We start from the raw sequence: 15,267 nt of genomic DNA on the forward strand, positions 1-15,267 counted from the left end.
TTAGCGTGTGATTGTATTTAGCATGCAAACACCCACCAGCTTGTCTTAAGACGCCCACTTGCGCACGTCATCTCCAGGAAGTGTATGCAACTATTGGTAACATCGAGTACCATTGGATGCATACGCAGCACTTGTGGTTGACCTTACCCTACCGCAAGCACTGCGAGTGATTCAGTGTAATTTTCAACCAAGTGACGTGTACTATGACGCTGCATCTTAATTATGCACACCTCTGCAACGGCGTTAAGATGCTCGGTCATGCCTGCGTTCGCAGCTCCACCCCCCCCCCCCTGTTTTCTCCGACCAACCCCCGTCACCACCCACAAACGGCTTGTTATGTCACTCATTCAGCTGGGCTGCCTATGCGCAGCGAGCAAACTCTTCCTGTTCACAGGTACTGGTTTGTGCAGGCGCACTGCGATGTGTACACATGCGCAGATTGAAAAAAAACAGCTGGCATGCGTGGGAACGCAGCCTAGCAAGCGGGTCTGGATCGGGCCCATGGTTCCAACCCTGGTCAGACCCCGTTTACACTGCACCTTTGATCCGGGTTATTCCTGGGTCAGCCACGTTCACACTGAACATGGGTCTGCCCTGCTAAACTTGTGAGGTCATAAAAAGTGGGAGGTGACCAGGGGCTGCTCTAAAGGTGTGCCTGCAGCACAGTCAAAAATTCAAAGCACCAACTGCCATTCCAAATGCTGCCAAACAACGCTGGCGGGACTCACTGGCAGTTGGTGTTGCTCCCCTATTTGAATCTTGGGCTGTGCTGCAGCCCCACCTCTGGAGCCTCCACTGGAGGTGACTACTCCACAACCACTCAGCTCATTTTATGTCTGATAACCGGGTTGTGCCATTTACACTGGACCATTACCCAGGTCCATCCCGGATCCAACCCAGGTAGCTACCTGGGTTGGATTCCCAAGTCACTTGACCCGGGTTATTTTTCAGGGACCCATTTCCACTGAGCCGCTACCTGGGAAGACCCAGCAATAACCTGGGTTATTGCAGCAATGGAAAATGAGTATAAGTGAGGCCGCAGCAGTCTTTTATGGTAGTAACCTTTAAACTGGTACTAGTAATATAATCAAGACTTTCTATTTCATGTGTGTATTAGATGGTGATATAATGTCTGCTTAGATACAAGATGTATTCCTGCACTGGGACCGTCTAATTTTCTATGTAAGAGGTTGTCATGTTTGGTCCGAGTTTTTTAGTGATTAGCTGAAATGGAAATTGGTCATCGTGAGTTTTATGGGACCCATACATCTAGCTAGTATCGGGGCAATTCCCCGTTCTTCCGGCACTGGGGTTGGGGAATCGAAGAAATCCAAGATGTTGGAAAATTTCGATTCTGACTCAAAAATGGTTGTAATTGTCGAGTCGGGGATTATTAACATGTTAAATTTCCTTGATGGATTGCTGATAAATGATGTCAACCGATCAATGTTTTTGATCGCTGATTGGTGGATCAGGTTAGCAACGGCAGAACGGGGAGCTGGGCAGGTGATCTACAACAAGTCATTGAGAGTAGCCCGTACGAAAAACAACTTTGTTTTGCTCTGAACAACTCATAAACCATGTTACATTAATCAATCACACTGTAAAGTTATAAACAAATGTTAGAAAGACTGATGATTCCTTAGATCTATTCGTAGCTCTGAGCGTTCGCTCCTGTTTGTCTTGACATGTTTATGTTTCTATAGATCAAAGAAATATATTTACAGATGTGGAAGATTTACAGTCACCTTGCAAAGGTGATCTATCACCTGTACGCCCCGAGGATCTGTTTGCCAGAGAGTTTGTGATATATCACTATGGGGTTTACATCCTGCAGCTCATGAAATCACATATTAAAGTAGGTACAGTACCTGCATTGTCTGCATAGTAAATTATCAGATGTTACTGCTAATAAAACTCTTAACAGTATTTTCATTTGTACTAGTAATTAATAGTTAAGAACATAAAACCACAGTTCCAATAAAATGTCATTAAACTTAAATGTTATATGTGCATTTTATGGCTTAAGCTTACAGTATATCACGCTTGTGTACAATCCAAGTAAGCCATTGATTTGCCTGTTTTTAGCATTAACGGAATTCGGTAAAAATCCTTATGTTTTATGAGTGCAAATCAATAAGGTTATAAAAAAGCATATACAGGTAGATTATATTTAATGTAGATGGTAATTTGGACATTCCAGGGTGTTCAGTATAAGGACACTGGACCTCATTCAGAGTCAGTCGTTGCGGCCGCACGGTCGTACTCAGACGATGTTCTCTAAACTGCACATGCGTAAAATTTGCAGTGCGAGTGCGCAAACTAGCTGTTACGATCAGAAATTTCTCTCTCCTTGAACACAGCCAGGTCGTTAGTTTGAGTGACAGAATGAACCGTTTGTGGGTGGTAACAGGGGAAGGTGCTTGAAAAGGGGGGAGTGGAGATCCGAACGCAGGCGTGCCTGACTATGACGTTTAATGGGAGTGTATAATTAACAAAGTAGTGTCATGGCACATGTAACATGGGAGGTTTGTACACCGACTTGATCATAGTGCTTAAGAGAGGGTATGGTTAACCTTAAGCTCTACGACCAGCTCCGATGGTTCCCGATGGTCTCGATTAATCCTTATATGCCCGGAGATGACGTGTATTGTGAACGAGAAGGGGGCGTGATTTAGTCTTACGGCCGCATCCTCCCCTCGCTCGTCCAGCTAACGATCCCTTCTTAACGACGCAACTTGCGAGTGCTTCATTTGCATATCCGGCCCCTTTTCCCTTACGACTGTGCGGCCGCAACGACCGCCTCTGAATGAGGTCCACTGTGTGGTCGTGTGTGGGATTATTTTTGTTTAATTGTGTGAAATGTATCAATTAGTTGAGCTCAAGGAGTTTATTATTATAATAATGAATTATTTGTTTAGCATTAAAATATGATTTAGGACCTGATTCAGAGGTGGATGGAAATTGCATCGTAACTGCGATTCTGTACATAGCAGTTTTGTGAAAGTATACAAGTGCCGCAGCTGCTAGGATTAGTACAGAGACTCCCATTGGCGGCATCTCTGATCCACAGCTTGCGTACACAAACGCACCATCGGTCGGACGTCAGTTGCTCCATCGATCATCTGCGCAACACTGTGGTTGCTGAGAATGTCCTTTGGAAGTCAGCCGCCAGAGTCTTTTTTAACAGCGCACACAGATGCGACATGTTTATGTTTACCCCATTACCTCCAAGAAACGGTCACTGACTGTCAACAACTCTGCATCCGGAATCTCACGTCGGTAATCAATCTCAGCGCATGCGCAGTGCGGCCTTATGTGTTAATATAGTTAGCAGGAGTTTTGTTGTAGCAATTTTGCATCCCATCACTAGAGATCAAAACCTGACTTTTATATCTTGTGTACATGAATTGTAGTTTACAAGACTTTCTAATGCTGGCCATACACGCTACAATTATCGGGATGATCCGCCCGATATCGGCGGATCGCCGCGATAATTGTAGCGTGTGGGGGGGTGACCGAGAGTTAAATATTGCTCGGTCGGGCATGCTCGATTGTCCAGCATGCCCGTCCGATGCGATATTTCCCGGTAAACTGTCAGCCGCATCGGGCAGTGTATGCCCAGCGCAGCCGACAGACAGACTTTTCCTGTGTTCCTTCCTACGGAACACAGAAATCTGTGTTCCGTAGAAATCTCACAGTGTATGCCGGCGACATCTGCGGCTGGCAGCTGGCCAGATAAAATGTCTGTCGGTCTGACAGACATTTTATCTGGTAGTGTATGCCCAGCATTAGCAAGTGTAGTGTTTTCTAAATATACGGACAAATGTATCCATCTTGTCTGTATTTGTCTGTATTAGTGAAACGGCTTATTCTAATTCCTAGTGTGCACATCTGTTAGTGGCGTTGCTCTTATTGATTGGCATGTTGATTTGGCTCCTTGTTTTGGTTTTTAGTTTTAGTTTTGGATTTATTTATTTTTTTGCTGGTGTTCAAAGCAAAAATGTTTTCTGGTATTGTGGCAGTCATTGTCATACTTACACATCACTATTCAATTTTCATGTTTTCATTAATATTATTCAAAATATTATGTTGTTGCCTTCTTCAGATCGGATCTCTGGATTTGCATGTTGCAGCTTGTTTGCCTGGCAATAGTTACAAGGGGAACGCATTCTCTCGCTCTTTCTTCTACCAGGTAAGGCAACAATGTATGTTATAGTGCTGTTATTGAACTATGTTTAGCATTATTTATTGTATCAATGTCAGCAAAGCAAATGTTTTTTTGACACTTAGGCCCATATTCAATTAGTTTTGCGTACGCGATAAAGTTTCGCATGCCGGACTTTTCGCCTACATGGCGTATTTTAGCCATGGAAACTTATCGCGCGCATACCTGCAATTCGCTCTATTCAATTCCAAAATACGCAAAAATAGAGACACGCGAAGTCCGAACAGGAGAAAAGTGGTGTCAGAATCAGGGAAATCAGGCTGAACCCCCCAAAAAGATGCAGAAACATTGGGGATCAATGTAGTAGTACCCGAGTAGCCGTAATACAACTGTTTGGGGTACTTAAGTTCGCACAATTGCCACTAATTAGCGTATTTGCACAAGTGGTGAAGAATAGCATAAAGCAGTATTTTTGGGGGGCAAAAATAAGTAGTCAAGTCAAATTTGGGATACCTAAAAATGGGTGCTAGCATATTTTAATGTCTCTAAAGTGCAGTTTTATTAATTGCGAATTTCCACTATTATAAAAGCACCTGCAATCTCAAAAACATTTGGCCCCTTCTTAGAGCACCCCCAGAACCTTATTTTACGAACTTGACCCCCCACTTTGTGCTTTTTTGCCCCAAAATTGAAAGTACTTTTTTGGGGTGTTCCTCAATTTTTTAGTTTTTTTTTGACACCGTTTTCCTTTGGGGGGCTGTCCCAAGGGTCCTGAGAGGTTTCCCCACCTTTGCACCACAAAATAAAAATGTTGCACTTCTTTTCTCCTGCTATTCATAGGCAAATCTTTTTAGCCTATTACATTGCATTGACTTTACGTGTACGCGAAAAGCAGATGAAATTTAATACGGAGATAAGTTTTCACCTGCCGAAAAGTCGCAATCGGCGATACTTTTTCTCGGATCTCGGCTTTTCCCTTCTAATTGAATACGGGCCTTAATTCCACACCTTTAGAATTCACTTCTTGCAATACAAAAAGTGGAGATGAGCGGTTCAGTTTTGACTCTGTTCTTTTCACCAAATTAGCGCAAGTATGTATTAGTTCGGATCTATTTTATTGGCTATCCAAAACATGTGAGCCAGATAGCCAATATGATGCCATTTTTGAGATCCGAACATAACCGAGTAAAACCAAACTGCTCATCTATAACAAAAAACATCTATTATAATTGATTTGTATAGTGCCACCATAACCATATTGAGTCATTCACACCTGCCTCTTCACACACATGATATCAGAGTACACAGAGGAAACCCATTAGAAAGGCATCTTGGTCTAAATTGAAACCAAGGCACCCTTGCTAGGAGGGAACAATGCTAACCACTGTGCCACCATCCATTGGGATTAGCCAAACCAATAACTGAAAGGTATCTTTAGTCCATTTTAAATTGAAGTTTTCAAACTATTCCTTTAATAAACATTTTTCATATTTTATATTGTTAAAGAGGATGTTCACTAAAAATTATAGGTAAATATAAATATTTGCAATATAATGTCATTTTTATAGGCAGCATGGGTGATTTGACAGTTATACGGTGAATTTACAAGTCAATAAAATATAAATTGACACAACGCGGGGATCTCCATTGCGTGCTGTAGAGTAATAACTGTTCTCATGTGTCCATGACAGCAGTCCTTGTCCTTTATATACCATAGCCTGTAGTTACCAGTGTGCCAAATATGATTAAGAATAGAAGCAACTCTGGATTTCATAATAATACCTATGATGGGTACACACGTAAAGATTTTCTGTCCAACCATCCAACTAGCTGTTTGGTTGGAATGAAAATCTGGTAAGGTATGAGAGCAAATGACAATCAGCAATTTGCTCCCAATCGCCGGAAAATGGACAAAAACAGTTTTTTTAACAAATTATTTAGATCAAACATTTAACAAACTTGTCTGATGACCATTTTCATCTGTTTTCTGGCATTTAGGAGCAAATTGCTGATCATCAGTTACTCCCATATGTTACCAGGTTTTCATTCCAACCAATCAACTTATTGGATTGTTGGACAGAAAATCTTTACGTGTGTACCCAGCTATAGTCTTTTACCGAAAATCACAAAACAAGCCCAGCCTGTTATTTGCAGGAGGGGGTGGATTGGCTGTCATTTTACCGATCACAGATGCAAACAAGGAAAAAAAATGTATTTGCAATATCTAATTATATAGTAAAATGGAAGTTATGTCTTAGGCCCCAATTTGCTGGTCCAGGTTTGATTTCGGCAATGCAGCCACAAAGATTTAAATTGGCAATTATTTTTAAAGGCAAAATCAAATTATTCTTGCCTTAAAGTTAATTATCACTTTAAATATAGTGTCTCTATCACTAAAATCGCACCAGGACCAGCAGATTGGAACCTATTACATTTGGGCCCCAAATCTCATTTTTCAGGTGTAGTCCACCAATTTAAAAAAAAAATAGTATGTTACAGTATATTTAGTTCTTAGCTTGCTGTCACAATAAATAGAAAAATGATACAGTATATTCAAGATGGAAGGGAACCCTCTGTTAAACAAAATGAAGTGTTTCCACCCTTATATGAGACTTATATTAAATGAAGTGTTGTATCTCTAACACAATACTATTGTTAGCAATGAGATGCGGACTGATGAGAAATGTGTGTAACATTTATTACAGCGTTCTGAGAATAAGCTCTTTGTTTCTCGCCGATATCTCCAGTCTGCTGGAAGCTTTATTCTGCTGATCATCCATTGCTCTTGTCACATTGCTTCTGGAGGGTTCAATGATGATTCCAATCCATCCTTCCTGAGGACTTTCTATCAGGTATTGCACAAGCTACATCATAGAGGGTATTAATATTCTGATATTTTGGGGGAAACTCACCTGTTTCAGTGCTGTATCATACTGTATGCAAACATAAAGTACACAGATGTGCATCAACATTCCAATTTTTACACATGCCAATTTTCATTAGTGCTGTCTGAGATAGGGTTGCGCATTGGCCCAAAGTAAAGATGTCACTAAAAAAACAATTGCTTACTATGACTTTTGGTCCCCTCTCCCCTTCAGTTACATTTGTCCAATTTCTTTCCTGATTTAAATGATGAGAATAAGGGCTGACATAAAGGATGTCTTTGTTTTATGAGGCATATGACATTGTGTTAGGTTTCTACAAATAAATGCTCTTTCTATTTAAAATGGACCCAGATGGTACAAAGTCCCTCACATGAAAAATGGGTTGGGTATGGGATGTCGACAGACTATGCCAACAGTCACTATGACATCAGTATGCTGGGGCATTTCACCCGAGTGGTTGTTCTAATTTTAAACATGCTGAAGAAAAAGACTGTGAACCATTCAGCAACGCCATTGTAAATAAATCCTCTGCATCCCATATAACTCATTAAGGCCCAGATTTATCAAAGAGTGATATTCTTGTTATCATTTGTTACTAATCTTAAATGATACCCAACCAATCAGCTCCTGTTATTTTTCAAACACATGACAATTAGGAACTGATTGGTTGGAGCACCATTTAAGATTAGTAACGAGTGATAACAAGATTGTAACTCATTGATAAATCTGGGCCTATATCACTTCCGCTTTGGCCCCGTCTGCCGCCTGCAGCCTCACGGCGGTCACACGGTGGACACGTGGGCATTAATTCACCTCGGCAGAGCAGCTCACTGGACTTTCCACCCTGGTTCTTCATTTCCAGCCGCTTTTACATTAGTGGCCACGGCCATATATTTGCCAGTTTGGTTGGCCCTTGTTTCCATCATACCAGCTGGGATCAGCAGCAGACACCACCTATTAGTGTGCCGGGACGCCGGTTACCTTTCCAAGGTGGTAAGATTTAACTGTCAGTTGCAAATTGCATAAGACGTTTATTGCAATACTCTCCTGAGCTCTTCTCAGCTGGAATTACTTTATGCATGCAAACTCTCCGTTCACTAACATTCTGATATATTTATGCTCTTCAGTTCCTGTGTGGAATGTATGAGATGCTTTGTTACTAACCCATGTTTGCACATATTGCTTGGTGCATGCTACCATTTTACTATAATATAAGATATTTTCCTTATAGGAGATCTCAGGTGGTTCTATTATCCAGGAATTATGTATTTTGACTTATATAACTTTCTAAATGTCAGCTTTTTAATATTATGTTATGTCTAATTGAATATTAAATTCATTTACCTCTGTCCAGCGCTCTCCATATTTTCTTTCTTGCTAAATCACGAGTTTCATGTTGGTGGAGGAAAAGTTACCCTTTGGTCCTAATTAGGGATGTGCGCCGGACCATTTTTGCCGGATTTGGATTTGGTTCTAATTCGTCGTCCGGCTTTGGATTTGGATTTGCCAAACTGCGGTGACTAGCTTTGGATTTGGATTTGGATTTTTTTTACAAAAATTGACAAAAAAAGCTAAAATCACATAAATTGGTCTTTTTTTTTCTTCCTAGAGTATTATTAACCTCAATAACATTAATTTCCAGTCAATTTAGACCATATCACAGCTTATAATATTGTTTTCAACATTATTGGCCAAAGGTTGCAGTGAGCTGAATGGTTACTAAGCGACAAAGCAGCGGCACAACGACACAGACACCACAGTATAAAGCACATCTATGACACATTGCCACACAGCAGTGGCAGAAATGAAAAGTAGTGCACCCACCCAGTGGGTACGGCCAGCAGAGTCACAGTACTTGTTTACATAGTGGGCTACGGCCCAAGGAGTCACAGTGCACGATCTTATTCACATTACACCGCACATAGGGCCTGATTCACATTACACCATAAAGTAGTGTCTCTTATTTATGTTACGACACACAGTAGTGCCCCTTTTACACAATGCCCACAGTAGTGACCCTTTTACACAATGCCCACAGTAGCGGTGTCCCTTACACAATGTCCTCCAGCAGTGGTGCCCCCTATGCAGTCCCCTTAGTAGTAGGGTTCACTATGCAGTGCCCCCAGTAGAATGCCCCCCAGTAGTATGCCCCCATTAGCAGGCCCCCCCATTAGCAGGCCCCCCATTAGCATGCCACCCAGTAGTATGCCCCCCCATTAGCAGGCCCCCCCAGTAGTAGGCTGCCCCAGTAGTAGCCCCCCCCCCTGTAGTAGTAAGCCCCCCCCAGTAGTATGGCCCCCCCAGTAGCAGGCCCCTCAGTAGTATGGCCCCCCCAGTAGCAGACCCCCCCCAGTAGTATAGCCCCCCCCAGTAGCAGGCCCCTCTGTAGTATGGCCCCCCCAGTAGTGCAGACCCCCCCCAGTAGTATGGCCCCCCCGCACCCCCAGTAGCTCCCCCGGCCCTTGCACAAATAAAAAAATTAAAAATAAAAACTTACCTGTATCCCCGCTCCCGCGCCGTCCGCTCTGTCACACGCTGAGGAGGGAGCCGGAAGACAGAGCTCATGTGTGAGCTCCAGCCGGCTCCCTCCGTGCAGCAGCCAATGAGAGTCTGTGTGACTCTCATTGGCTGCTGTAACAAACACACAGCTGCCGCTGGCGGCTGTGTGTCTGTGTCTGTGTAGCTGCCCTACACGCGAGGAGACCTGATGTCGGATTCTCTAGTGAGAATCCAACATCAGGCGGCCGCCGTTCGGCCCCGAACGGGGATCCGAGTCAGGCGGTGAACACCCGAACAGGGTTCGGGTGGACTCTGATCCCCAATGTTCGGAGCGGTTCGGATTCCACAGAATCCGAACCGCTCATCTCTAGTCCTAATTTGTTCTCAAACAGGGATGTCTCCGATCTGCTCAACTCCTTCAATTGGTCAGTGAAAACATTTGCACCTCCCAGCAGACGCTGCTATAGACCACAAATCCATGTGCTTATACATAAAACTGGGTGCTAATTTGCTATCAAATGTTTCATTAATAACCTTTAATGTTTACAGATTAATTTGTCTGATAGCTAATTACCACTGGACATTGTTTTGAAATGTTGGCAAGTACAAAATTGGTACAATGATTGTTATATTACAGCTTTTTTCTATATACAAACTTGTGTTTTATTGTATAGACTGTGATTCCAGCCCATTTGTACACATTGCACTGTGTGTTATTATATTAGACCTGATTTATCTCCTTATTTATTTTCCCAGGCAGTAAAGGTCTGCTTGACTGAGGGCTTCTTGACAAGATTCCAGTTATCATCTCTTTCCCAGCGTAATAGCAACCCAAGACCAGCAGATGACAATATTCTGCCAGCAGAAGAGATGTTTTCTAAGGAAAACACAGACTTCATTTCAAAGCTTACGTCAATGAAATTTGAGTCATCCAATGGAAAAACTTGCTTTAAAGAGGTATATACAGAACATGAAATTAGTTTTTCTCTTTCAGCCAATCGGCAGACACTGTGACCACTGATATAGAGGTGGTTCCAGGAGTTAGGCCTGTAATTTGAATAATGCACATATTCGAAACCCACCTCCCTCTCCTTATCCCGTCCCATCAAGGAAGCTCAGTTTTAACTACAGTAGGTGGCCTCGGTATAGGAGCGATTTCTACACAAGCTGTTTAAGACAAGAGAGAGGGTTCTTGGCTCATTCTAGTGGTGCCAGACTAGCCAAGGAGATTGTGGAACACCAAAACCTGAAAGATGGCATTAGGTCATTTCCTGGCAATTTCCCAAAATGACAAGACTTTTATAGGTTAATATTCAGTTCTTTATCAGGATAATGTTTGATTGGCTTTAAAAAGATGTGATTATTGAAGCCATAATTCTTAACATTAAGAGTTTCTCACAGTGTGAGCGACACAATGATTTAGGCTGGGAAACTTGTTTCTCCTAGAAACTATATTACAGTTGGCAGTGCTATATCTTAGTGTAATAAAAGAGGTTCTCATTTATCTAACTTTAGAACAAGTCACCTATTCGGCTTTTTTGCAGGACGCCTTACTGTAGATTGTGGTTTCAGTCTCAGTTTGCTGAAAGTACATATTTTGATTCCGTCCATTTATATTCAACGAAAACTGGCTTCCCAGACAGAGCAGAACAGGAGAGCATTTCTAGTTAGGTCTCTCTACTTTTCATGAGGACTGGGCTGTACTGCATACAAAGCCTTTTCAACCTAGATTCTACCTAAATCAAGAAAATAATATTCCCCTTTCTAAGGAGGTGTCCCTTGTCAGAAGAATAATGGTCCATTGTATTGCGTTACCTGGATAAAACCTCAGCTATTTGGAAGACACATTAACTACAGTATTTGTTGAATAGAGTAACACTCAGGGGTATATTTACTAAAGTGTGGGTTTTTAGAGGAGATGTTGCCCATAGCAACCAATCAGATGCTGTCTTCTAGAAGGTACCAGATAAATGTTAAGTAGAATCTGATTGGTTGCTTAGTAAATATATCCCTCAGTATAGTGTTCAGCAAATAAACAAGCCATTACCAGATGGAACAATTCAGTTATTTGTCAGGTATAATTATTACTAGTTACAGCTGAATAAACTAGTTTTGGATGGAAGATTTGGCGCTAAATATATTTACAGTGTACCCTCCCTTAGGGACAGCTTTGGAACATCCATGATCACAGTGTCTCCCAATTGGATGAGTTTTTGTACCTATACTAAAATCTATTCATAAGAGTCCTTTTGAGGGTCGGGGGGGATATTTTTTCCTTTATGCTATTTTGTTGGATCTTTACATTTATGTTTTCATGGTGGAAGTTTTCCATATTTTTGTACTTCTCCCTGTATGGAGTAAAGGGATCATTAGCTTGATCCCTTTCTTGTTTTGGGACCTGGCCGTGCTACTACGCTTGAGCGGTCTGCAGACTGTGCATGTGCCAGCAGCTGTTGCCAGGGAGGGATCATGGGAAAAATCTGCAGAAGGTCGCTCATAGGCAACAATGGCTAATGCTATCTGAAGATGGCATTAGCTACCAGGGCCAAGCTTGGTAAATTCTACAGCAAGTTTTAAAGTAGCAGTAATTTAAAAGGCAAAACCAGGTTGATTTTGCATTTGAAATGACTGCCTGACACTTTAAAGTCGCAGTCCCACACACAGCTTGCCGATGCCTTCAGTCCCCAGGCTGTTACATTCACCCCTATGTGTTTATTTGGCAGGTGATAGAAAGATAAATTATATTACTTCTAATGATTCTTTGTATGTAATCTGTATTTTACCTCCACAGACTCTGACGACAAGTGAAGAAACCTTGTCTCAGTATGAAATTGAGGCAATACTTAAGAACAAACTGGCTCAACGGAAAAGAGAATTCTTTAACCCAAATTACAGACTCGAAATCTGGTAATGTCATGTGGGTGCCCTCCTAGCTATGTAATAGTGCTTCTACAATGTCACAGTAGTTTGTATGGCGGATGAGCATACTGTAGGTTCCTGCTGAAGGGACCTAATAATGTAAATGTTGTTTGTAATCAATGGTGTGGTGCAGAGCCATAACTAGACGTTTTGGTGCCCTGTACCAGAGAGAGCATTGATGCCCCCTCCCCCCATTTTTTAAATAGGGGCATAAGATAGTGCACCTGAAAAAGGGCCATGGCCTCATGGGGAAGGGCCAGGGAAGGCATAGGGGCACTCCTGGGGCAGCCAGGAGATGGTGGGGATAAAGAAGAGGAAGCTGTAAGTGAGAAAGATAATGAACAGGATAAGTGACAGGCCCAAAAAGCACCCCCTTGCCCTGCGGTGCCCTGTGCCATGGCACAGGTCGCACTACCCTAGTTACGGCCCTGGTGTGGTGTGCTTATAACCAGTTATGTAGAACAATTCTTTTGATGGACAGAACTTTATATTATGTAACTTAGCTGGGTGATCAAGAAACTATATAAGATGTGAACATTTTCTTTTGGGGTTTAGCATACTCATATTATACAGTAATTTAGTCAACCTTGCATGAATAGCAAATGCAGATCTTTGCTTTCAATTGTTCTGAGTTTATATTTTGTACAGTACAAATCAAAAATTGCCATAACAAAGAAACATGCTGTGGCTCGGATAGAAATAATATGAGAGCTAAAACTTGCGAGAGCTGAGATTACTGGAAAGCTGACGCGTGGCCTGTGGAAGCTGACGCGTGGCCTGTGGAAGCTGACGCGCTGCGTTTTCCGTTCCGAACTTGCTGAGAAGATCCAAAGCAAAACTGAGCTGCTCATGTCTATTTGTTATCTTTTATTTGTAAGGCATCACAAATGACCCACAGCACTGTACATAGGGGTAATAATAATATATAGCATATCAGGAGAACTGGCTTATGTATATTCTTCTGTTTCCAGCACTCTCCTTCCATTAGTGTAGCTGCTAGACTATTTATTCTAGTGTTAATATGTGCAGTGCACCCAATATAAGATTGAACTATTTCCCTGTACAGTGTTCATATCTTGCGTCGGTATTTAGTATGTTTATTCTTTTCATTTAGCACACACAAGAAAGAAGACAATAAGAAGGAATTGATTACAGCAGAGCTTCTTCAGGAGGCGCTTGACAAACTCAATGTTGAACTGATTAAAGTTTTGCAGAAGGAAATTGACTTACAGAGGAATATAAATGACACAGACAAAAAGTGTTATCATTTACAAATTCTAACACTGGAAAAAGAGTGCTTGAGAAACAAGATAGTGAAGCTGGAAGAAAAGATTGCTGTTCAAAACAGTCTAGTGTAATCGATCTATCATCTCATGTACATTATGCACTAAATGCTGTATAAAATATGGAGTATATTTTTGCAGGAACCGTTAAAAATCCCCAAATTGCTGATCATGATAATATTTTGGTTGGGATCTGCAAATCGGGGAAATCCATCATGTTGGATTTCACCGATGCCTCGTCCCCGGCATCTGGGAATAGGGGGCTTTCCCCAATCCATTGTAGATGTATGGGGGCCTTTAAAGTAAAATGAAATTTAAAGTCATATATATCACATCTTTGAAGCTTATTCAATGTGCTCATATCTGTGAGTTACTAGGACTTTCTGTCTCCCAGCCTAATTGTTGTCTGCCTATAAAATCTAATCCTCACAATAACACAGTCCATGCTGGTACACTCTTCTTATTCATTGGCATAGTATCTTCTCAACAATCCCCTATTGTCTGTAGACTGGAAGAATAATGTATACTGTATTTTCCTGGTGCCATTTATAATATTATTGTAGGAATAGAGAATTAGGCGCTGATTTAGAGGTGGAGGCAAACTGAACGCAATGCGTTGTTGGTGGAGTTCAGCGATTATTTGCTACTTCTAATCCGCAAAATATTCTGAAAACCCCCACGGTGCATGCGTTACCCCGAGTGTACTCACTGATGCGCTGTTACATATGGGATCGCTGGCATTAGGAACTGTGAGGCAAAGACATGGGCATTCCTGAGTGGTGACTGGGAGGTGAGCTGAAGTGTGTGCAAAAAAAAGAGTCTGTGTTATGGGGTGTCGTGGGCGTGTCTATGCAACCGTCTGCGTTCCCAGTCGCAGAGTCGCAACCACAGAGGCCATGTTTATACGGAGTTGAGAAACAGACACTGCGTCTGCCATAGTCTGGTATAAGGGATGATGGTGAACGCGATGGTGGAGTGTTTGGAACCACGAGTGGAGTTTCACCGTCCACAGGCATTGAAACTGGTTGTCTCAGGGCTTGCACTCTCTGGCACTCACACGTACACAAGCAGAAGACTGAAACTAGCATTTGCATATTACTGCCGCTGCGACTCCAGCAAAAATCTCAACCGCGGCTGCATTGGCGTCCATCTCTGTATCAGACCCTTAAAGGCAAGAAGTTTATCCTATCTGACCCTAGGTTAGCAGAGTATGAAGCCACTGCACCTTGGAAAGGGCACCTGTTATGTACATGCTGAGGGCCTGATGCAGAGATTTACGCAAAGCCGATATTTTCACAGATCGAGAGATTGTTTGCAAATGCGTGAAAGCCACACTGTATATGTGCAGCGAGTGCATTGTGATTACTCTCCTACATAGGAACCACTCGCCAGGGCCGAAACTAGGATTTTTGTCACCAGGGGCAAGACAGTAATTTGGCGCCCCCCATGTAATTCCCCCTGCAGTAGTGCCCATATTGTAATGCCCCCATAGTAATGCCCATATGTTAATACC

At 42.2% G+C, this 15,267-nt stretch overlaps 1 protein-coding gene across 1 annotated transcript in view; it reads left to right on the plus strand.

Moving 5' to 3' along the window:
- The window catches only part of LOC148513765 (uncharacterized), a 160,579-nt gene extending 146,383 nt beyond the window's left edge, over nt 1–14,196 (plus strand). Inside the window, exons 37-42 of the mRNA XM_088481433.1 lie at nt 1,707–1,858; nt 4,109–4,195; nt 6,874–7,020; nt 10,309–10,509; nt 12,344–12,459; nt 13,586–14,196. Of these exons, the coding sequence (XP_088337559.1) occupies nt 1,707–1,858; nt 4,109–4,195; nt 6,874–7,020; nt 10,309–10,509; nt 12,344–12,459; nt 13,586–13,829 (947 nt within the window). The 3' untranslated portion in view covers nt 13,830–14,196. The remainder of the gene's footprint in view (nt 1–1,706; nt 1,859–4,108; nt 4,196–6,873; nt 7,021–10,308; nt 10,510–12,343; nt 12,460–13,585) is intronic.
- The last annotated feature ends 1,071 nt before the right edge of the window (nt 14,197–15,267 follow it).

Source organism: Taudactylus pleione, unplaced genomic scaffold (genome assembly GCF_031769625.1).
Source record: "Taudactylus pleione unplaced genomic scaffold, aTauple2 ptg000270l, whole genome shotgun sequence".
Classification (NCBI taxonomy): Eukaryota; Metazoa; Chordata; class Amphibia; order Anura; family Myobatrachidae; genus Taudactylus; species Taudactylus pleione.